This window comes from Syngnathus typhle, linkage group LG6, assembly GCF_033458585.1.
Source record: "Syngnathus typhle isolate RoL2023-S1 ecotype Sweden linkage group LG6, RoL_Styp_1.0, whole genome shotgun sequence".
NCBI classification, from domain to species: Eukaryota; Metazoa; Chordata; class Actinopteri; order Syngnathiformes; family Syngnathidae; genus Syngnathus; species Syngnathus typhle.
In genome coordinates, this window is record NC_083743.1 from 13,348,284 (window position 1) to 13,374,089 (window position 25,806).

The 25,806-nt window shown below is 38.9% G+C and overlaps 1 protein-coding gene across 1 annotated transcript; it reads left to right on the forward strand.

Annotated features, from left to right (window-relative positions):
* The first annotated feature begins 1,769 nt into the window (after window positions 1–1,769).
* Window positions 1,770–25,441, forward strand: slco1c1 (solute carrier organic anion transporter family, member 1C1). The gene is made up of 15 exons (XM_061280775.1): window positions 1,770–1,950; window positions 4,388–4,560; window positions 7,852–7,993; window positions 11,531–11,663; window positions 11,762–11,883; window positions 11,959–12,105; window positions 13,196–13,294; window positions 14,152–14,394; window positions 14,605–14,769; window positions 15,670–15,865; window positions 16,000–16,165; window positions 18,704–18,876; window positions 22,334–22,398; window positions 22,677–22,794; window positions 22,876–25,441. The coding sequence occupies exons 2-15, from the start codon at window positions 4,465–4,467 to the stop codon at window positions 23,111–23,113; spliced, it is 2,103 nt and encodes a 700-aa protein (XP_061136759.1). The 5' UTR covers window positions 1,770–1,950; window positions 4,388–4,464; the 3' UTR covers window positions 23,114–25,441.
* Window positions 25,442–25,806: the final 365 nt, after the last annotated feature.

The window sequence follows — 25,806 nt, forward strand, 5'->3', positions numbered from 1 at the left end:
GTAGTGCATGATAATGCCTGCTTAAATGAATGGAAGGTAGGGTTGTGTTTGTCATATGATATTACAAATGAGCTAATCACATGAAACATAGTTTTTGTAGGCCAGAGCCATGGTCACGCACCAAAATTCCACAGAGGAATTGTGACCGTTTAAAGGTGTTGAAATCCCTTACTAATTCCACACGCCTTACAAGCATAGCGAGCGACACCATGATTACTGCTCTCTCCCTCTTTCTATCTCTCTTCATTTTACCAAAAATAAATATAAAGTAGGTGACTTGGAGGCAGAGGTTGGAGGTGACTTCATTGTTAAAAAAGCGGAAATACAACGTTCTTATTTGCTTTCTCAGAGGGAACAATGCAAATACATTAATTTGATTAGTTTCTTGGACTTATGCAGCATTGTAAAGCACTCCCTTTCAAAATAAATTACTGGACTGCTGCAACATTTTATGTCTAATTCTCCATTCTTCAAGTTAGTTTTTTCAGGTGAAAGCTGCCTCTTTGCCAGTCATGAATAATATTCATGCAGGACTCAGAATTCACGTCCTCAATCCAGGTTGAATTGTAACCATGGCAACAGAAAAGCATAAATGATTTTGACTATTACCTGTGCACACTGTGCCAGCTGTGAACAAAGGAGGTCAACCGCTGTGTTTTAACATTCATTATTTCTCAAGAGTATGAATAATAACCTCTGGCTGTATGAATAATAACCCTAACCCTCGTGGGGTTTTAATAATGTAAAATGAGGTAAACTTTACAACAACGAGGAGCTATCCTGTTACAAACCAGTGAGCTCATGACAAATGAATTAAAACTACAATAGGATTCCTTTGAATGTGGATCTATCTGATACTTATAAAACGGAAAAAACAAAAGCTCACATAGCCATGCAAGTACAAGTGTTTTTAGTTTTCAACAATACATGCTGTTTAAAAAAAATAACAATGACAAAGAGAAGAAACCCTTCTCCCATCCCTCAAAAGGTAATTACAAAACATTCTTAGCGCCCCATGGAGAAATTATAAAAACCCAAGATCAACCTTTATATATAAAACCATCAATCAATATTAGGTACCTTCAGTCTGGATGAGCAACTCTGATTGGCTCGTTAATTAATTGTGACCAAAAAAAAAATGTTTTTACAAATGGAAACAATTCAAAGATTGGGGAAACAATCGTTGACAAAAATCCAGAATATGAAAATATATTGGAGAAAAGACAAAAAGACTGAATATGCGAAACCGCAGGTGATGAACTACAGAGGGGTCGAATTGTAATTTCACTGATGACCACTAGATGGTAGGCATGTCTTAGTCTCACTTACAATGAGTCTTGTACTACTTTATACTACAACCTGAGTAGGCCAAATATTTTTTGGGTGGGTTTGAAATAATATGCAGGACGTAGTATCCCAATAAGTTTGAGTGAGTTGATCTTTATGAAAAAAAAATCTTGCACTTGATGTTTTCTTGTTCATCAGTTCTTTGTCCTCCTTGACTGGTAATTGTCATGCAAGAGAGCCCTTTGTCACGTATGTGGTTATTTTATTGTTCAGGTTAGGTTATCATCAACTATTCCACTAGTGGGTATACAAGACTAAAAAAATGTATGCAATATTGATATCACTTCGGAGTAGGATTCGGAGTGACCATCACGCTCCCATTCAACTTCTGTCATTATAGCTTTTATTTTGAAATTTGTCATCCGAGCGCGTTTGCACTTTGCAGCGCTTTACCGCAACGTAGGGTACCAGTAACACTTTTATTGCCAATCTAAATGGAGGCTGGCTTGACTTGATCTTTACAAGTGGAGGCTGGTGTTGTGCAGAAACACCGGACTCCAGTTAAGAGCAGGCGCCTCCTCCCATTCTCTGTCATCTTCAAACACCGGAGCTTACCTGTGCTTTGGTCTCCATCTCGGAAGCACACCACAATTTGTCAAGAAGGTAAGCGACTCGCTTTCAAAGTTCAGTTCAGCTCAGTGTGCAATGGAAACGATTTCATACTTAATGTTTTAATTTGCCTCTCGATTGCATGCATGAAGGATCTCGATAACTAAAGCAGGCATCCGACAAAGCTATAGAATGAGTCATCTCTGGCATCACGTTTACATCCGTTACATTCATCATTTAACCCACGCTTGTCTCATTCAATAACTAAAAATGAATTAATATATGATATCATATCGGGACTCACGATCATTGTATACTGGTACTATTTTGAAGCGCCCATTAAAGCACCCGTTTTACATTAGAAGAAAAGTAAAGCGCATCACCAAATAAATAAAATGGCACACAAAGTATGAATACTGAAATAATATCTTTCTCCATTCACTTTAAAATCGTGTTGTTTAATTGTTGAAAACTAGCACTTTTTATTTTAGGAATGGCAACAGGTATTTTACTCATTGTCCCCCCCCCCCCCCCCCCCCCTCAACTGGCATAGATAGATGAGCAAATAATGGACAAATAATTGCATGGTTTTATAATTTCGCCTGCTGATCACGGTCACAGCACACTAGTCACCCATGTTTGGGACTTACTGTATTATATAATGTGCAGCACAATTAGTAACATAGTAAATAAGTGTGTCCTTGGAAATGTCCGGAATTTGGAGCAAAAGAAAAGGCTGGGATGGTGGAGAATGTGGAAAGTTCCGAGTTTATCGATGGTGTATGGAAGAATGACAATTCAGTTGTTAGAACAAAATGATTATATTACAAAAGATTAGACCGAGGCAAGAAAGAAACGGGTCTTTGGGTTTAATGCATAAACCCTTCATTCATAAGATTAATTAGCAGGGTGAACATCACGTGTAGAATAATTTCACTGGTCAGATGAGTCCTCCTACAATATATACGGCACACGTGAATGTGTTTTCCCACATGAGCAGTCAATAAAGAGTTAAGCAAGTAAAAGCGTCTGAGGTGTTATTTTACTGTTGTCTAATTGTTGTCAGTGGCATTAAATTGGCATTCAAAATCATCATGCAAAACACAGTGTTTCAGATAATGTGTTAAGCAATTATTGTTGTTCAAATTAGGGTTTTCCTAGAAGATAGGTTTCTTTAATAAAAGGGAGATTTATCATACATTTGTTCACAGTGTAAAACTGTTTATTTGTTTGTCTTATTAACATGTCTATTGCAAAAATTCAAATTACGTCACACTTTACACACTCTTATTTTGCCTAGTTGAAATGATGTACTAGTTCACTATTGAGAGCCAAGTAGCACAAATACAATTTTTGACCCCAATCTAAATCCATAAATGGTGGTCATAGGGCAATCCTGCTTGAGGCTCAAACCCATACAAAGACCCACCCATACAAACATCCTTTTGTTTAAGAGTCAAACTAGCAGGCTAAAAGCCTGGGTCACTAACCCACCAGCTACCACTACCATGAATGCTTCCGAGGCATGAGGTTCCTCCGAAAACCCAGCTCCCAATCTAATTAGCAAAAGGCCCAGGTTGCTAACTCACCAGTGAGTGCTACTTTTAAGGCTCCTAAATAGTTAGGTTAAACTACTCGTGTAGTTTTACAAGGGGGCCAGCTATTCTTTAAAACATTGTCAATGAAAACATTTTACTCACAGACGCATTTTCCGAAAAAAGGCAGTCCACAAAAGTTCTTTTTGGTTATTTAATTTCATAGTTAATAGGCTTAGTGTATTTGTTTGGATCACTTTCACAATTAAAAATAAAAGTGTCTCCTTTTAGTAAATTCAATTTAATATACTTAATCTGGAGTTTGTGACTGCCTCCACTATGACAACGCCAAAAGTTTGTTTTTCCTTTATAAGCTACATTTTTTTTCAAGGTCCAATTATTTTGGTCTCTCTTAGCCGTGTAGAAATGCAGACTTCAATGCAGTCTTGTTGACAGTAATGCTGTTGGCGTCTTCTGTTTGCTATCCATGCTGAAGTGGCATCACTAATTCTGCCCCCTGAGGCATAACATTCACAGCTTCACATGACTCCTCTCTACGATAAAATACACTGAGTGGGGGTGAAGAGAAAGGGCAAGACTGATAAACTAAGAAAGACAGAACATCTGAAACGGGTTTCATAAATGCCTTGTACAAGTATGTATTTTACCGAAACCTATAAATACAATTCTAATACATGTTGATAAGTTAATCAAATTTTCTGCAGTCCGGAGATAGTTATTTTTGTATATTTTAAATTGCATTTTAGTATTGCTTCGATTTTGGAACTAGAGCTGTTTTTGTAAACAATAAGTATCGTGTCTGCTAAATGTATGGTGATTCTTATTCATTTAACAGTGCTACTTACTCATGTGTACTCCCCTTTGCCTGCTGTAGGATGTTTCTGTTTGTGCTGAGAATAAGAAGTGGGTCACATGCTTGAATTATCCATTTACAGGCTTGCATGCATCAGTGCCAAGAATTTGCACTTGGTGGTAGACTACAGAAAAGCAGACACAGTGACCTTTCGGGAGGATGGAGGTTGGAGCAGAGCACGGCGCTATGCAGAAGACCCGACGCGATGACGACGCATCCACAAAAACACGCCCTTCATCCTCCTCCAGTCTTAAGGTAAGTACTGTCTTTATTTCACAATGAGATGGAAGATGAGATTATTTGGGGAATTTTAATTATTTTGATCTTGTGAAGGAAGGTACTGACGATAAATGAATTGTTAATCCTGTCAATGCGTCACATGTTGCTCCAAACTTGCCTTAGTTGTATAAACACTCTCAATTCAACGTATATAAACTCATATCTTTGGCCACGGTAGTTGTTGAGAATAATAAAAGAATGTTGTGCGGGTCTTAATTAGAAAACTTTAGTTCACTTTTTAACAAGTGTGTGGCCTTTACCATGTTTCCTTTTGAGTGCCTATTGTAAAGCACATCGAATGCTCATTTATTCATCATGAAACACCAGAGCTGGCATTTATTGGCCTGCACGTTTTAAGCAGAACTTAAAGTGGGACAGTCTTGCATTAAGTGAAAGTTCATCAGATTATTGAAACACTTTATTGTTTCTTTTTTTAAAACTTGGTCTCAAGTGTAACGTTTTTTTTTTTTTTATAACAAAGTCTCAGGTATAACAGTTTGACACTTGGCAAGCTCTTTTCTGGGTTTTATTCTATATCTCCATTGTTGTCCATCTACCTGCCTCACAATGTTTTGTTCCATAGTCCACCTCAAAGAAAGAGCGGAGAAACAAGGCAGAACACAGCATGCGATGTTGTGATTAGACCACCTCAGGCTTTTCCATCTCACTCTCGCCTTTCCTTCTCTGAAAAAACACTTTTAAAAAAAATAAGCAGAAAGTCTTCTTACAAAGTTGGTGGTACTTTAAATGAGATCAAACCTTCTTGTTGCTTCTCCAACCAGATAAAAGTGACGTGAGACAATGGTGTTCAAGCAGCTTCTCATAATACAGACTTTCTTCTCAGAACTGTTTACATTTGGGTGGGACACGGCACATTCTCCTGCAAATTTAATCATATACTTACCTGCTTATTGTTTATTGTACCAAAGAGATTGGGTGACACCTATTGTATCACCACTTTCTTGAGAATGGAGTTATTTTACTGTGCAAAGCTGCACAAAAATCCAGATGCACCAATGTCAGAGGAAATTGTGCAATACGATTTAAAAATGGTAATAGAATTTGATCAAATGAAAAAGAGCAGAATTTTTTTCTGAACAAAGGGTACACATATTATTAGAGGGCGTCATTCATTGTGGAACAAACAATGTCATTGTGAGCTGTAACATGACTGAATTCTCTGACTGGAGGAAAGCTGCTGTAAATTTTACATCTTGTTTACCCTGCATGCAAATTAAGGGGATTGCTTGATCATCCTTTGATTTTGTGTGCACAGTCATTTAGGAAACCAGTTTTCACATAATCCTGCTAATTGTCACAATCTAGTGGTGATTATATGCGGCTCAACAGCTTCATTTCTTTCTCAAATTGCAAAATGTAGTAATTAGCTGAGAACATCACACTCCAACTTCATTTGCTAAAATATTCAGTTGGCTTGCCCAGCATTGATAGGTTGAGATTATAGTGTGTTTGGCTCATATTTTTCATTCAAACAAAACTGTTAATGTACAAATGAATACAGTATCACTTACAGGAGTGTCTAACCTTTGCGGTAATGTCATTGAATAGATTTTCACAATCTTATGAATTTAAAGAAAACATGTATTAATATGTTTTTTTAACAACTGTTAGGCTACGGATTTTAGCTATTGATCTGACTCCAAATTGTGATCAACACTTAACACAAGAATTGCTATGTTCTAATCCACACACTGGCGCACCTAACAATTTTGCGAGTTCGTTCTGTCAAAGAGAAGACCAGTAGATCAATCAGACCGAATTTACCAATTGTTTAATCTTGACAAAGCAAGCTAATACAGGCGCCTGGGTCTTGGGTCCTTAACACCAAAACTCGTGTGCCTTCGTGACCAGAAAAGACGACACATTCTTCCGGGTTGCCCAGTTTTAAAGAAACACAATATGAATATTCAAACATGCAAAAGATTGTGTGGTGATTGGTCGATGGTCATCTCCTCCTCGTTTGGGTTTTCCCCTGCTCAGCACAGGTGTCTGGACCACAAAGACGAGTTGTTTTTCGCGTTCCCATCGGCCTTGAGATATGCTCCCTTTCTGGACATCCTGTTCCACAATACTTTGAAGAAAACAAATTCATGTAGCCTGCACATTCCTTTCCACTTACTAAGCGACCACACTACTACTAGAAATTATATTGATGTGATTATATGTGTCTAACGGAGCCTTAATCAAATGTGTTTGCAAACTGCCGAAAGTACATTTCCCTTTACCGCAGAATAACTCGATTTAATTTTATTTTCTGCCAACAATACAGGTAAAAAATCACAATACTATGACTATTTACTCGAAAAAGAACCATCTACAGTTCATCTCAAAATTTGTTTAACCGAAAAAAATATATAAAAGCATCCAAAACGTTATTGATTACTTTTAAACGCTGATATGTTCAAATGGAACATAATGATCAAACTTGCCATAAACTGTCATTTACCGCAAGAGAGTGTCAACAACTTCCAAGCTAAATTACATAATTTGCTATCTTATCATATGAAACCTTAATATTTTTCCAAGCACACCTTCATGGTCAATTCCAAATAATTAGTAGCTATTAGATGTATAACACTTGAACTTTAATTGGAATTAATCATTTAACATGAATTTGTTTTGGATTGGTTAATTCTGAACACGACCAAATCCTCGGGGTTTGTGCACACTATGCGACCACATTCTCTCACTTACTTTTACATTCTTTTTCCCTCTCAGCTCTCCCTCATTAATTCATACAGTTTATACATTATGTTAAAAGTGGAAAAAGGTTTTAAAATATTTATCTTGGTCTCATTATTTTATCAAAGGAAACCTGTCATTTGAACAGGACTTTACATCCTCAGCAGGTGGTGACTTTAATGACAGTAAAACTCGGAACTGCTGCCTCTCAACTCTTCTCACTACAGTAAATGAAAAAGGGCAAGGCAGGATGGGTCACGTTCCAAAGAGGTGATGCTAACTGGCTTCTTGATTGACAACAGTAGAAGCCAATAGAAATTAGAAACCAAGCAATACAGACATACACAGATCATTTTGTTCATGGAATCATTTCAAAGGGTCTTTGTAATTGTTATTTGTCATCAGAAAATATTTGCTTGGTAAAAGCTTGATTCAATCTTGCGCTCATCTGAACATGGTTGTTACTTGTCTTCACTTAATGTAAACAAAAGCACCAATACAAAGATACAAAGACCCTTTCACGTGTATCTAATTTGTCCTCATCCATTTCCATTCTCCTCTCAGATGTTTCTGGTGGCTCTGTCCTTTGCCTATTTTGCAAAGGCTCTGTCGGGGAGCTACATGAAGAGCACGATAACTCAGTTGGAGAGACGCTTTGACATTCCCAGTTACCTAATAGGCATCATTGATGGGAGCTTTGAGATAGGTAGGTAAATCAGCTTGTCATCACTTACATGTCGATGCTGTTTCCATCCTCCGTGTCGCATTCATCATCCACTCGCCCCACACTTTTATTCTTTGGAAAAATGAATGGGTCATAATGTTATTCATGGTACCAAGAAAGGATTTCTCAGGCCTGTGTGTGTGGGAGAGAATGGGAGTCATAATGTTGAACAAGGACAAGCACTTTCAGTGTTAAACCAGGGGTGGCCAACCCGCGACTAAAATGTGGCTCTTAGTCTCTGACTGGTTGGCCACCCCTGTATTAAACAGTTAGTCCTCACAATATTTTGTTTTGCCTTAGCCATGGCATTTCTCACTCAGAATTCTAGTGAGGTGCCATTTTTGGCAGGAGGCAAAGTGGAAAATAAACAATACAAATGCGCACGCTGCTGCTGTCATGGAAGGAATGAAGCAGGGTGACCAAATGCAACTTGGACCAGGGTTTATTGGAGAACTCAAAGACAGACTATAGGAAGGTTGACTAGGGACAAGACTAACTGAACAAAAAGACAAGATAAGGACAGGAACGCCGCCGCCGCCATTTTTGTGAAATCTAGATGAAAAATCCAAACGACCATTCACGAATCCTGAGGGTCGACTATACTTTCAAATATTGTTGGAAGAGATGAACAAGAACAGAAAATACAGGTCACCAAGTTATTTTAAAGAGCAAAAAATTGCAATTAACAAAATCACAAAAAAAAGGAAACAAGCAAAAAAAGGTATTGTCATACAACGTGTGAAAGAACAACTAGGCAGGGAGACAGTTAACCAATAAACAGATGGATCACAGTGAGGCTGATGTGGACTGGAACACAGAAACCGGAAGACAAACATTAGAAGCAAACATGAAGCCAAGGACAGGTCCTCCAGCAATACAATTGTTGGTTCACATTACTTTCATCTTGCTTGTCTTGTACATACACACTCAGGATGGCACAGAATTGGACTGGTTGCTAGAACATCATAAGATGAGTCACGATGGGGATGGATGTTCATCAGGTAAAATTGTCATGAACCTATGAATGAATAAATGAATGAATTAATTTATTGGTTTCAAACATGTAAACTATATATCATGAATCAAAGGAAGCCAAAAATAAAAAGAAAAAACAAGGTGAAAGTCATTTAAATGATGACTTTGTATAAATACTAGGTATAAACAGAAAATGTACTGCACAAAAGTAAGACTTATTTAATCCCACCCCCTATCCAATTTAAGACGAAAAATAAAATTTGTAGTTACTTCATTGTTGTCCGTGACTTTCCCATGAAAAAAAAACTATCAAAAAATACTTGACTAAAATGATTTTGAAAGAGGGGACAAGACCGTTGCACAGAAACATTCGACCTTTTTAATTTAATTACAACATGCTACGGCTGAAATGGTTTGGTCGCAGTACTGCAAAAATGCAAAGTAATGCTGACTTTAAGTAGACGGACGCAAAGTTTCTGGGTCAGTTGCATAAACCTACTTGGCTCAACTGTAGCAGTATACATCAAAGAAGCTGCAGTTTGTTACATTGTGAAGAAAGAGGCCAAGAGCCTGTCTCAAACTGGTTTCTTGTAAAATTAAACAGAGCACAAGGAGAATTACACAAATCACATATAAGGTTTGCTTCACAAAGGTCCTTTTGTTTAATGCTAAGTCACAATGCATGGATGCAAAGACAGGCTAAGAAAACTAGAATCAATGTTGCCTTGTGTAAGCAAAGGTTATCCAAACAAAAAATAGTCTATCGCTTGTGAAAATTTGCTAATATTTGTGCAGTTTGCTGAGCAGTTGTGACTGTATTTTTTGCTTCATAATTGATTAAAACCTGAAATCATGATGCAAAAACTGTTCAATTATTTATATTATATTTGACTGATGTTTTTTAAGTAAAATACTTTAGAGTGATATTTGTCTATTTATAAATTTGTAGCTGAAAATGTTAATGTTTTAAGGGGAGATAGAATTGATTGTCATTTCTATTTATTCTGATGGAAAAATATGATTTGCATTACGAGTACTTAAGTTATGAGCATGCTCAAAGAATACATTAAAGTCTCTTTGAAGTCCCCATTGTAACATGGTACACTTATTCAAAAGTTGAGAATGTTACCTACATCATCGTGAAGCTGAATTACATAAATGTAGTCCCTTTTGTCCCATTAAAGATTTTCACATGTGGCCAAGGCAACCAGCTTCACCTATAGGATTGTTGCCAGGGAAACACAGGCAGGAAGAGCAACATGAATACAAAGAGGAAGGGAAGGTACAAATCTAAACAGAGCACAGTGGGAGAGTATTATAGTGGATAAAAGAGTGGGCTCCATCCGTTTTTCAAATAGTGGACCCCCCACATACAATATCTGCTGTTTAACATTCACAAATTCATCTGTTCTCAGATTTTTATTTTTATTTATTTTTTGCTCACGAAATATCATGCCCACTGTATTCAATATTCCGAAATATGGAAACTAAAAGTCTGAATTTGAGAGGTAGGAGGAAATTCTGTGTATTGTATACATGGTGCTCATTTTATTCTAGTGTAAGCATGCCAAACAAACAAACAAACAAACAAACAAAGAAACAAACAAACAAACAAACAAACAAACAAACAAAACACCCATCAAACTAGTTGTTCACTCCACCAATCTTCACTTAACCAATGGATCCAATGGTTATGAGTCGGTCAACACCAAAACCATTTTAGTGCTAACTGATACGATGCTATCTGAACTCTGCAGCAGACTTTCCAACCAGCACACACCTCCCTACGAAGCAATATACATAACTCGTGCGTTCTGCTCTGTAATCACATGTACACGTTTTTTCTCCATATGCATTGCTGAAGTCATTTTCACCATCGTCATCATAATCATTTTTTTTAAACTGTTAACATAGGCTATTGTAAGCACTTTCAAGTGAGCTTGCATTATTCACGGTAAGTTGTTATTTGGTCTCCGGACTGTACTGTATATCCTGTTCAGAGCTGGAGACTTTCCCAGCTGACTTTGGGTACAAGGAAAACTACAGACTGGACTGGTGGGAGTGGGATTATGATAATGTTAATCTTTGTAAAGATCACAGCACTTGATCTGGCTAGCCCTGCTGTGTGCATTTCATCTGCTTCATGAAATCACTTGAAAAATCCTGAAGACCTACTGTTTGTTTGAAATGTTGTAATTATCTTTTAAAGGAAGGATAAACCATTAGGCATGGCTTGTAACCATAGCCTTCAATAAACTAGACATGCAATTTTTGGTACAATTTTCTGACCATGCAGCTTTTGGTCCAGTTTTCTGACATTATGCAAAGCTAACCTACATAAAATGTTAGCTAATGTTTAAGCTTCATTACTGTGGATTCTTCTGTGTGTTATGTCAAATAAACATTATCTTTACATAGTTAGAAGGTTCATGCATTCTTTTAATGCAGATTATTTTGCTTTCTTGAAATACAAAAGTGGTGGCTTATTTGAATACAAACAATTTGCATATCAAACAGTTGCTAATATTTGATCTCTTCTGTCAGGTAACCTGTTAGTTATAGCCTTTGTCAGTTACTTTGGTGCCAAACTCCATCGGCCAAAGATGATTGCAATGGGATGTGTGCTGATGTCTATCGGTACCTTAATCATTGCCCTGCCTCACTTCATCATTGGACGGTTAGTAAAGAACTACAGTACACTAATTTGATTTTTAGTAAACAGATGGAAAATTGGCACTTGTTTTCCTTAGATTTCATTCTAACCTTTATGTACAGATATGAATTTGAATCATCCGCCAAGTGGGTTGTGAATTCAAGCCTTACCTTGTCGCCATGTCTACCCGGCTCAACAGGTGACCCCAGCCAAGATAGTAAATTACCTCAAGTGCCAGTGAAAGGTTTGCGTCTACTCAGATCAACACATTCAGCTGCCCGCACACCGTACCGTACTGGAATAAAATAATCTTCTCCAGAATGTGAAGGAGATTCCAACCTCTCCATGTGGATATATGTACTCCTGGGAAATATCCTACGAGGGATTGGAGAGACCCCTGTTCAGCCCCTTGGAATCTCCTACATAGATGACTTTGCTACTGAGGAGAATGCTGCATTATACGTGGGTAAGAAAAAAAATACTTTTCAATATCTACGTTGTATACAATATCTGTGCGTGTATTCGTCAGCCGGTTGAACATTTAAGGACATCTCTAAATGCTAATTGATTACCAAAACCAACTGAGGTTTTTCACGAAAACCAACTGAGGTTTTTCACGAGTGCCCTTGAGACACTTAATTTATGTACAGTAATCCCTCATTTATCGCGGATAATTGGTTCCAAAAACCACCCGCGATAAGTGAAATCCGCAAAGTACGGTCACCAACAAGAAGTACTGGGCAGGCAGGCGAGTTAGTGGAAATTCGCAATCTTGCTAACACGCGAAAACGGACTTCTGAAGGAATGTAAATGAACAATACTACATTGTCCTAAAGGTTAGACACGTTCCCTCAATTTAGAAGTTTTATTTTGACTTTTAAATGTTTTTTTAATTTGGAAAAAAAATCCGCGATGTAGCGAAGCCGCGATAAACGAAACGCGAAATAGCGAGGGATCACTGTATACTACTCCACTCTCAAAATATGCAGCATGAAAATAATACAAATACTACTACTACTACTACTACTACTACTACTACTACTACTACTACTACTACTACTACTACTACTACTACTACTAATAATAATAATAATAATAATAATAATGGCAGTCTGCAGGCCTCCTTCATCCACACTGAGTTGCCGCTTCATTCATTCATTCATTCATTCATTCATTCATTCATTCATTCGTTCGTTCGTTCGTTCGTTCGTTCGTTCGTTCGTTCATTCATTCATTCATTCATTCATCATAAATAGCAGGGGTCCACTCTATATTTTAATTTGTAATATCACCATTCACTACTAGATGGCTTTGTTGCATTTGCACTGGGTCTTTTGCTCGCTCGACTACTATTTTTTAGTTACATCTGGTTAGGAAGTGCGTGCTCCTCCTACTTGATCTACGGATTATCCTTGTTTAACCAAAACGGTTAACAACAGTAATATTTTGTTCACCATTAAATTTTGCCCGTATTCGATATTTAATGGATGTTTATGGTCTTTGCCTCTGTTCAACTTTGTCTACTACATTTCTCAAGTGTATTTATGGTGTTCTAGGCTGTGTGCAGACCATCTCTGTGGTGGGGCCTGTCTTTGGCTACTTGTTAGGCTCTTTATGTGCAAAAATTTACGTGGACATTGGATTTGTAAAACTGGGTATGTATATTTTCACATTACTTGGTTAGAGAGAATTTTTTTTTTTTTTTTTACTTTTACAGCAGCTAAAAACTCAGTTGAATTCATGAAAAGTGATTTTTTTTCTTCCTCTGGCACTTTCAACTAAAGAGCTCGTTCATAAAACTGAGACATGATATTCAATAATACAAAAGCAAGTGCAGAACATTGAGTTGAGTGTGAGTCAGAACAGATGTTCAGGATTAGAATCAGTCACCCTAATGAACCAAAGTAACTTCCAATCAAATAGAGTGCTGTAGAGAGAGTGGAAGTGGCAAGTCAACACAGGCTATGCAAAAACAAGACTAACAGCCCTTAGTCCAGGGGTCTCAAACTCCAGTCCTCGGGGGCCGCATTCCTACATGTTTCCCAAGTTTCCCTCGTTAAACACACCTCAATTACCTCATAGCCGATTGAGCACTCCAAATTGTCCCTAGGTGTGAGTGCGAGTGCGTATGGTTGTTTGTCTCTGTGTGCCCTGCGATTGGCTGGCAACCGGTTCAGGGTGTCCCCCGCCTACTGCCCGATGATGGCTGGGATAGGCTCCAGCACGCCCGCGGACCCCGTGGGGACTAAGCGGTACAGAAAATGGATGGATGGATGGATGGATGGATAATAATAATAATATGCCCGATGACGACTGGGATAGGCTCCAGCACACCTGCGACCCCCGTGGGGACTAAGCGGTACAGAAAATGGATGGATGGATGGATGGATGGATGGATGGATGGATGGATGGATGGATGGATAATAATGCAGTGCCAGCAAATGTACATGACATGAACATGTAGACATCAAACCTTGACTAAAATTAACTCACTCTATTTACTCCAAAACAGAAACCATCACAATAACCCCTGCAGATTCCCGCTGGGTTGGAGCCTGGTGGTTAGGCTACCTCATAGCCGGCATCATCACTTTACTTTCTGCCATTCCATTCTGGTTTCTGCCTCGCTCGCTACCAGTTCCAGGCTGTCACACCCCAGAAAAGCCTGAGCAGGCAAGTTTTATTAAAGGCTCTGCCTCCATGAAGCACAAGTATCCAACGGAAGAGCACACCAGTTTCATAGAGATGGCCAAAGGTGAGCCTGGCTAAGGCTTTATCCAAATAAATCTCACACACTCTCTCTCTCTCACACCCACTTCCTACAAAAAAATCACTCACTCACTCACTCACTCACTCACTCACTCACTCACTCACTCACTCACTCACTCACTCACTCACTCACTCACTCACTCACTCACTCACTCACTCACTCATCTAATAGACTTTTATTCATGTGTTTTCACAGATTTTATTCCAAGCCTCCGGACCCTGTTGGGTCACCCTGTTTATCTGATCTACTTGTGTGTGACAATCATCCAGCTCAACTCACTTATTGGCATGGTCACCTACAAACCCAAGTACATCGAACAGCACTTTAGACAATCCGCCTCAAAGGCCAACTTTCTAATGGGTATGAATGATTTGTGTACAATAAACAAACAATATATACCGTAATTTTCAGACTATAAGTCGCGTTTTTTTTTTCAGAGTTTGGGTGGGGGGACTTATACTCAGGAGCGACTTATATATGTTTTTTTTCACAAATCTTTACTTGATCATTAACACATCACTTACTTACAAGTATAGTTGACCACTTCACATGTTAATTTTAGTATAGTTGATCACTTCACATGCTTTGATATCTTTATCTTGAACATATTCAAAACATGAAAAATAGAGAGAAGAAATCAAATAAAGTAATTAACACTTTAAAGCGCCATATCCTCTGGACATGTCCTCTGTCACCAGGATGACATAAAGGACGGGAAATTTGATCGATGGATTTAATGATTTGGAGTGGTTTGATAATATTGTTGTTTATGTGATAGTTATTTAAAATATAGTTTATATATCGTTGTATGGGCCTGTGGAATAATTTGAACTGTGGCGCGGCACACGGCATTGTTGACAGAGGACGATCGATGGATTTAATGAATTGGAGTGACACAGACGGTTTAATAAACGTGTTATTTATGTAATAGTTTTTTTAAATAACTGAATGTTACGTCAGGCCCGCTCTCAGCTCCTCGTTTGTGTTTGTCACGTTAGCATACCGTATCGTTTAGCCTGTTGTTGCTCGTTTATGTCTGTTCTTGGTGTTGGATTTTGTCGAATATATTGCCCCCCAAAATGCGACTTATACTCCGGAGCGACTTATATATGTTTTTTTTCACATTTTTGGACATTTTATGGCTGGTGCGACTTATACTCCGGAGCGACTTATAGTCCGAAAATTACGGTAGTGCGCATAGATTCCATACCAATACATGATGATGTGAGGTTTTTTTTGTGTTTTGTTCACAAATCCCAGGTGTGATTAATATCCCAGCGGTTGCACTTGGGATTTTCTCTGGTGGCCTCCTAATGAAGAAGATGAAGCTGAACATTATAGGAGCAGCCAAATTTGCTTTTGTAACTTCTTTTCTTGGCTATGTCCTTTCTCTGTTTTTCTTTGTGATGAGCTGTGAGAACGCCAAAATTGCCGGAGTGACTCTTCCGTACAACAGGTGGGTTGCTAAATTCAGGAGAAACTCTTGGACTACAGGCTTTTGTCAAATTGTAGAAGGTTTAGAAAGTTTCTGGTACTGTGCACATCACAACCCGTATTTAGTAGCATATTGGCTTGTTCTCTTTCTTCCAGCATGGAGGACATATCTTATGACAAACACTCTGTTTTCACCACCTGCAACTCCAACTGTTTTTGCTCAGCAAATAATTGGGACCCAGTCTGTGGAGAGAATGGAATCACTTTTGTTTCTCCCTGTCTTGCTGGCTGCACCATCTCCACCGGTTCAGGGAAAAACACAGTAAGTAAAACTGTAAAAAGGTAAATGCTTGACCAGTTCAACAGGCTTGTTGCAGTATAAAAAAAAACAATCACTGTAAGTAAATGTATGTATAAACGAATGAACGAACAAATGAATGAATAAATCAATTGACATGGTGCGGGCGATTGTTTTGACTAGAGATGCACCGATCCGATATCTGGATCGGATATCGGCCCCGATATCAACAAAATAGATGGATCGGGTATCGGAAAATACAGCCGATATGTGAGCCGATACTTTCCTTAATCTATTGGGACGCGGGCTACGTCATACGTCAGCAGCACGTGTGCCGCATGCCACGAGAGTTTTCTAAACAAACGCAAACATGGAGCGAACGTTCGCTTCTCTTCCCCGGGTTGCTAAGCGGACGTCAAACCCTGCGCGTTCGCTTCTCTTCGGGTTGCTAATGGGACGTCAAAGGCTGCGCGTTCGCTTCTCTCCCGAATGGGGGGGGGGGGGGGCTAATCGGATGTGAAACGCTGCGTGTTCGCTTCTCTTCCGGGGGGGTGTTAATGGGACGTCAAACGCTTTGTGTGGCGGGCTCCATCTAGTGTGGAAACTGAGAAGCTGAGCTCAAGCTTCTTGTGCGGGCCATATTCAATTATGTTTTCAGAATTTGCTGCGGGCCAATAAAAACTGGACCGTTAGTTTGGACACCCCTAATTTAGAGCAAAGAACTGTGTAGTCTGCCTGATGCCATTGCCTTTGGTCTTTTCTGTTCCACTTGTAGAGTTATGTAGCTTGTTAAGTCAACCATAATATCGGATCGGTATCGGGTATCGACCGATACGCAAAGCCACGGCATCGGTATCGGTATCGGAACTGAAAAAGTCGGATCGGTGCAACTCTAGTTTTGACCTACATGCAGAACAAACTCAGAGAGACCAAAGTGCTCGTTAAAAGTTAAAGTCCCAATGATCATCACACACACATCTGGGTGTGGTGAAATTTGTCCTCTGCATTTAACCCCATGTGATTTTAATCCATCCCCTCGGGGAGAGGGGAGCAGTGAGCAGGAGCACGCTCAGGAATCATTTGGTGACTTAACCCCCCAATTCCAACCCTTAATGCTGAGTGCCAAGCAGGGAGGTAATGGGTCCCATTTTTATAGTCTCTGGTATGACCCGGCCGGGGTTTGAACCCACAACCTTCCAGTCGGAGGGTGAACACTCTACCACTAGGACACTGAGCTGGTAAGGACTAGTGAGATACGGTCGGTAGTTGAGCCGTGTTCCGAAACAGGAGTGGCTGGCTGGTTCTTTGATAGGGGAGGGCGTGAAGCGTCGCCAGAGAGGAGTGGATCTTAGCGGAGATCTGCGAGTGGGGTCCAGGAGGTGAAAGACAAAATCACTCTGTCTGATTTTTCGATGGTACGCGGCGGAGGGCGAACGGGCCGACTGGAGAGCCAGGAGTTGTGGCGTAGGCGAGCAGGGTAGGGAACGTGGTTTCAACAACTGTAGAGGTGACCAACATCGTCTAATACTCAGGTGACGAGTTGTTGACAGCAAGCTCCTTAAGAGCCTCCCCTTGATGAGCCTGATCGGTGATCAGATCTGTGGATCCTCAGCCACCCTGCTCACGGATGCCACCTGTGGACAGAAAGGAAGTTCCCAGACCCTGACATAAATAAATAAATAAATAAATAAATAAATAAATAAATAAATAAATGAATGAATGAATGAATGAATGAATGAATGAATGAATGAATGAATGAATGAATGAATGAATGAATGAATGAATGAATGAATGAATGAATGAATGACTTTTCACATCAAGACCTACGTCACAATTCTTTCTTGCGGACAGTTGTACACATCCAAAGCATATTTTAGGTTCTATTTTGGATTTCATAGAGGCAGCAGCGATTGCGGACTAGCCGGATGTGGCCGCGGGTCCTACTTGACTCTGATGTGCTTCAAGTCTTAAGTTTATGAAGGAGCTCAGTGGGTGAAGAAAAAAATATGAGCAGCAAACAACTCTGGTGCTCATTTGAAAAGAAATTGTTCTGTACACCCCTATACTTAATCATCACAGCGTAACTCCACATGATCAGTTTAAAGCCGTAACAATTGAGCTCTTGTTCTTCGTCCTCTCGTCTGGAGCACGCTAGGACCTTGTTATGAATGCATACAAGCACGTGGAGCCCATACACAATGAGATGTCCTGTGGAAATGTACAATTTTGAGCAAAGTTATTTTGTTTTCAACTAATTCCACTCTCTAATAGTTGGGTCACTGAAATCTGGGATGTGTGATTTTTTTTCCTTTATTCTTTTTGGGAGCTGGGTTGTTTTGCCCTTCATTTCAGTCTTTTAGCTCTGATACGGAAAGTGCCTAAGTTTAGACGTGTTTAATAGATTTTTATGAGGAGGAAAAAATAATCTTTTACTTTTTACTTCCATCACCAAAGTTTCCATAAGAAATTAATTTTTACGGTTGAAAAAACCCCCACTATCACACATGTTCAGTCAGTGTGTGTCTGTTTTCCAATGATTCATGTATATGCATTATTGTCCAGGTCTTCTTGAACTGTAGCTGCGTGGGTGTGGCTGGTAATCTGACAGCCCATACAGGTCAGTGCCCGGATAAGGACGACTGCGACAGGATGTTCCCGTACTTCTTGGCTCTTTCTGTCATCACGTCCTTCATCATTTCCCTGGGAGGAACACCGGGCTACATGCTCCTCATCAGGTCAGCCTTGTGCCAAAGCTCATCAAAAAGCTTCCATGTCCCTCATCCTTTTGATCATAGAGGTTTTAAAGATCAGTGAGTAGAGCTGAGTTGGTGCTCTGTTTGATTTGGATACCGCATGAGTGAATGCTTTGCAATATGTCAATATGGATTTTTTTTCTTGATTTAGCAATCAAATGGGTTATTTAAAGTCTCAGTGTGCAGTATCTGCTGATTTTCTTTTTATCTGTATAGCTGGAAATCCCGCTGGGCCATCTGCCATCTTTTTAAAAAAAAACAGCCACATGATCGGCATTAAATCTTAAAAGGCCAGTTTCTGCTCTTCGCAAATCAGATCAGACGATGTTGTGATACTCGTGTCAGAGTGCAAACAGCTACTGTTTAATTTTCTTGTCATTGCTAACATTGGGCAACTAATTAGCACATCCGCCTCACAGTTCAAAGGCTCCAGCCTGCCTTTCTGGAGTTTGCATATTCTCCCTCATACTCGACTTTCCTTTTGCATTTTAAAAACATCCACAGTAGATTGTCCAGCAGTGTGGATGTGTGCGAGAATGGTTGTTTGCCCTCTGATTGTCTGTCAAGCAATTCAGAGTATACTTTGCCTCTCATTCAATGTCAGATGGGAGAAACTCCAAGTCTCTTCCTAACATTCCTCCACAAGGATCTGAAGTTGCCATATGATGCAACTGGATTGAGCTAAACTGCTGGCCTCTGCCTCAAAGTGCTTGTGAGGCATTTTGATCTATTTGTGTGATTTGATTGAAAATAGATCACACACTATCAGAAATAAAAGTACTAACATTTTGGGTCATCACTGTTGCCGTACCTTTAAGGTTGCATCATTGATTTGGTTAAACGGTACATATTGGGTGGGACCCTTACGATTTCTACCATTTGTTGGAAATATGTAATTTAGGGTACAAAGGTGACTATTGCCTAGGTTTGGGAAGAGCAAAATAATAAAACAGCTTCTTCTACCGCTTCTGGTCCATTTTAAATTGTAATAACATCGTGCACCTCCAACTGTTTATCGCTATTAGAGAAGAACATTGAAATGTTGTCAGCATTTATTGATTGTTTTGGCATTTTAGAATCGCCCTAAGTGCACTCTGAGAGCTCAAAAATATTATTTTAGCTGTTTTTGTCACGGATCGGAAGGAGCATGGCGACCAAATGCAGCTTGGACCAGGGTTTATTGGAGAAAACAAACTAACAGACTCGGCAAACTGACATGACTAAACAAAACAATAACTTGACTGACCGGGACGTGAAACAAGAAGTGTGATTAGTACATGGTTTGTGATTTGACACAGGAAGGGAGGGGCGAGTACACAGCCAGACAGAAACCATGACAACCTAGACACATAGTGACACGGCTGGGGACAAGACGTGACAGTTTTCTTTTTTAGCTTATTTCTTAATTGTACTGTACGAAAATCATTTTATTTCCCTTTTACGGTCGACTATGTCCAGCTACACTCTATAAATGGCTTGCACGCACAATTGCAGTCATAATAATTACCGTAATTTTCGGACTATAAGTCGCACCGGAGTATAAATCGCACCAGCCATAAAATGCCCAAAAAAGTGAAAAAAACCCCATATATGTATATTAGTCGCTCCTGAGTATAAGTCGCCCCCCCCACCCAAACTATGAAAAAAAACATGACTTATAGTCCGAAAATTACGGTAATTGTCATGACCTTGATGTAGCGATCTCTTTGTGTGTCTTGACATGTGAAGAAATTGACAATAAAGCAGACTTTGACTTTGACTTTGAAATGTCGGAGCTGACCTTCTTTTAGGAAAAGTGTCACAGATTGTAGTTGGAGAAAATTTCTTTTTTTTGATGGATATACATGGATTGACACATGACATTTATCGACTTCTAACATGCCCAACATTAAGAGACTCCACTGAAGAGACTGTATGCGGTTAACCATTTAGGATTAAAATTAAGTTCATCCATGCATCAATTTTCGAGAACAGAACACCCATTTTAGTCTCTTCCCTTAGACTTCTGGGTGTTATGGTAATCATTAGTTCACTGTGCTTCCTGAATGAAGTCATTCTGGAAAATGTACCGTATTGGCCCGAATATTATAAGATTATTATAATAATTATATATACTGATTATAAGACGACCCCCTCTTTTTCAAGACTCAAGTTTGGAAAAAGACTTTTTGAACACCAAATTTAATTTTTATACAGAAAATAATTACATCTGAAACAAATGATTATAACAATCTATTCGAGAGAAAAAGCATGTTATTTTGCCTCATTCAAATCATGCAAAAACTGTCTATCACATCTTAATATCTGAACATTTAAATATGTAAACTAAAGTGCAATCACATTTGTAAATTAATGGCTTCTGGCTTTTGAAATGTAAATAAACCAAACTACTGTAATAAAACAACAAAATTGCAATAACGGCATTAACCATCAAAGTGAAGTCTAACTGTAACTGTAGTCTTGAAACAAATCTGAATAAGGAAAAACATTGCAATAAAATAATGCAAACTGGTTTAAACTTGAAAGTAGCTGAGATCTGTCGAGTTTTGATTTTTTCCTTGCCCTCTTGGGAGTTTAAGATCAGGGGATGTTTGAGAATATTTGCCATTTTTCACATGTCCTGAGTGTTGTTAGTCACCTAAATGTTGAACAGAGGCTGTGATTTACCGAAGTCAAATTCCTTGTTTGGCACGCTCAAACATGACGAATAAAAACTCTTGAATCTTGAATGTCAGAACATTACTCCTCACAAACATCCTCTGCCTCGCTGTGCTCAGTGTCACTGTCCTTACAGTTATCTGTTATCTCTTCTTTTATTTTCTTCTCTTTTCTTTCTTACTGCTATTTTTTTTTCTTCTTCATGTTACCGCTATTTTTATTCTTCGTCACAGGGGTTCACTTTGGCCTGGGGAGTTAAGTTCAGCATTCGCTTTAAAGATATCTGGGGCCACCTAGCGTTGTGAATGGGTATAATGTCTAGACCTCGAATGTAAGACAACCCCCACTTTTTTTTTATTTCAATGCAAAAAACACCGTCTTATATTCGGGCCAATACGGTTTTTAATCAATGATCAAAACTAGACTAAATATATTACTTTCGCTCTCAACACTGCAGTCAGTCAAATGATCTATAGTATTCACAAACAACACAAACACTAGTTTACACACATTTGTGAGTCAGAATTCCTTCGTTTACCTTTGACTAGAACATTTTGAGGTTGAACTTTCAAGTGGAATTTCTGACTTCGCAGCACTCTGAATGACAAAAATGAAAATTTAGACCATCCCCAAATAAACGCTAGCCAAGAGACCAAGAGAAACCAAAGAGGGGTTAAAAAGGATTTAAATACTCTGTTATTAGTCCCATAATTTTTTTCAAGACCCACATTTTATATTAAATTATATGTATAATATATGACTCCAAATCTCTTTCTTACAGGTGCATCAAACCACAGCTGAAATCGTTTGCCTTGGGATTCCATGCTCTAGCGACACATACACTTGGTGAAGTCCTTCAAAATGTATTCTATCTGAACTACGTAAACTAGTGATGGGAAAAATGAAACTTCAAATTTACTTAGTGAATCAGTTTTATTTTTTGACTCCTCTAGCACTGTGGGTTTAAATAAAGGGGTGCTTTCAGCCCAATGTTGAGCAGAGAGTGGCATCTAGAGGAGTCAAAAATACTACAACTTACAAAATTTGAAACTTAATTTAACCATTACTGCAAAACCACAATATCGTGTACTGTTGGCTGAAACAATTTTGCTGTGTATATACAGCCGGAATCCCGGCACCCATTTACTTTGGAGCAATCATTGACAGCACATGTTTAAAATGGGGTCAGAAACGCTGCGGTGGAAGAGGAGCTTGTAAAATTTACAACACCACAAAATACAGGTAGAACTCTTTCAGTTAATACATGCGGCATATGAAGTTATTTCCACGAGCAGAATTTTTTTGTAATTTTTTTCCCATTAGGATCGCCTACCTGGGCCTGACTTTGAGCCTACGGACGATCTCATTTCTAGTGTGCATCCCGGGCTTCATCCTGCTCAGTAGACAGCTGAAGAAGGAGGAACAAGACGCCCTTCGTGGATCTCGAGCCAGTGGCGGAACAGAACTGGAAGCGCTCAGAAAGGAAGAATTTGTGATCTCAAATTCTGCGACATTACAAAGAACGTCAGAAAACGGCACAGACCGCGAAACGCGACTGTGATGCCCTAGAGAGGGAAAAGATGACCTCTGAGGACCACCAACCTCCTTTTCATCACATGCAGATGAACAAACTTATCTACATACACACATGCGTGCACACACACACACACACACACGCGCACGCACGCACGCACGCACGCACAAACACAAACACTTGCAGGGAATCTTATTAAATCTGATGACAATATTGCTGAATTCTCATATTTGCAGAGATTTCATATAGTACTCAGAAATTGAAAAGGTCTATTGGCCATTACTTTTTTATGATACTAATGTTAGACTAAATGCTACACACTCAGTTTACACTCAATTACAACTTTATCCTGAGAATAGTTTTCTACTACTTTTTTTTTCTTTTTTTTTTTAAACGTGTATACACGCTGTACATGTATGAGGTCTGATTATCTGACAGCACCAGAACTGTACAATAGAGTTTTAATATCCTCCCTCCATTGCAGTATGCCTGGCATGCACATGTATGTTTCGGGGGAAATGCTGCTGGACAGTACAAGAGTTTGAGAGGAGACCGAGAAAAGAGAATGGAACAAAAAAACAAAACAATAAAAATTAAATGAATAGAAAAAATAGACAGCAGTAGTAGCAGTAGCAACAACAATGGATTCAAAATTTCCACCAAGGATTTGGGTCAAATTCAAAATACGATTTTCAAAGGCCCCATGCAGTGTCCTTACAATTGTGATCACTTTACACATCATGAATAGTGTGGACAAATAGGACAGAACCTGACCAGAGTGGCAAACCTGCCTTTGTAAAGGCTGTTGGTGTGCTGTAGTATTGAAAGAATAGGCAAATTGAATGTTTCCTGCCCAAAAAAGTGCCTTGCAGGTTTTACGTACAGTACTGCATATGAAGTCTGTGTGTGATACAATATCATATCAGAGGCGTGTCTCCTGTAAGAAAGACTGCCACCCCACAAGATCACTGGGACCCGCCCCCTAAAGTTTATTGAAACGTTGGCCTTTTCCCTGCATTTTCACTTTAACCCCATCAAAACAGATATTCTAACAACAATCTTAATGGATTCATTGTTTTATCCATTTTGAGTCCTCAATTAACCTAACATGCCTTTTTTAAATGTGGAAAGTACAAGAAAGAGAACTCTACACAGTAAGAAGAGATATTTGAACCTTTAACCTCAGGATCATGAGGCAAACAAACTGCCCTAAGTGTATCCATAACATTAATTCCAGACCGTTTGGTGACTCACTGCACTGCCAGAGCAAAACTCAAAACACTGATTGGACAGAATGCTGTCATATTAAATGCCTCAACTGCTTAACGACAACTCTAGCGAGTGCTCTGATTCGCCGCCTAAGTACATTAATACCCTCAAATCGGCATATTTGTAGTGACCATGGCGATCACTTACTGCCATGTATGGTAGTTTCCATGGGATGACCTGTGCCAAACATTGCCCTCAGCTTTTGATCAATTGATCAACCTTGACATAGTTTGTATTGTTAATATGTATTTAGCTCTACCTCGACATTGTCAGACTTTACACTAGTGACGTTGTTTTGTGATGTTTTTTTGGCGGGGGTTATGTGCGTGTGCATGTGTGTGTGTGCAGAAAGTGATGCCTAAACTCAACAGACATATGTTCTCAGTTGTTTACTATCTTTCTTTCTTGGGGAAAACTAAATATCCTCCTTATATACTTAGCAAAGGTAAATTCAAAATATCTACATAATATCCTCATAAATGTAGACAATATTGTTTTGGATGACTTTATCACTACGGAGGATACATGCTGTATAACCTAATGGGAGGTTTGACTGAATTGTGACGACTCTTTTGAATTTAGCTGTGTCAGGCACAAGTATTAAATACCGACAGAAGAGCAGCAATGAAGTTTTATCAGAAAAAGAATAACTTGGATTATAAAAATCAGAATGTATTTCATTTTTATTATGTATTATTGTTGTAAAAATGCCATGAAAAAATACCTTGCAAGTAATAAAACTTTGAATACCCAATCTAAAAAAAAAAGTGTTTTGTGTAAAACATTGTCCATCTTCCTGACAGTGATGAACATGTTGATTTACATGCATGTGACATAGCCAGCAAAAGTGAGCAAAGTGTGCATACAGCATAGCCTATCGCCCATACATTAGGTGCAACATTGTTGAATTTGGAAAACAAAAATACAATTTCATACAGTAAAATTCATATTCTTGTCACCTAACACACCATTAAAAAGCGTTACCTCACACGTTTTTTTTTTGCAAATGACACATTCAAATTAAGACATGGCCAAAACAAAGGAAAAAGCTTTACTAAGACATAATGACCTGACAGTGCATGTGTGCTGCATCCAAATAAATATAAACTTGTGAGAGCAGCAACTTTCACGAGTGATAGAGGTCGTGAATAAGGGAATGATCCATTAAGAGATTTAGAAATACACACAAAAAAGTGGATCCTTTCTGAGAAGACAACGCTGAAAGCAAGCGTGAATGTTTTTTTTTTTTTCCTAATCATGCTAACATGCTTCAGAGAAGTCCCAAGCAAAAAAAGAGATAATATTGACTTCACTTCAATATTGTTCACCTTGCAGCTCAATTCCCATTATTGCCCATACGTATGTGTGTATATGGAATTATTTTAGGACATTCTAAACAGCTTGATTCCGTTTTTTTTTTTTTTCCTTCTTCCTCAAATCCAACCTGGGCC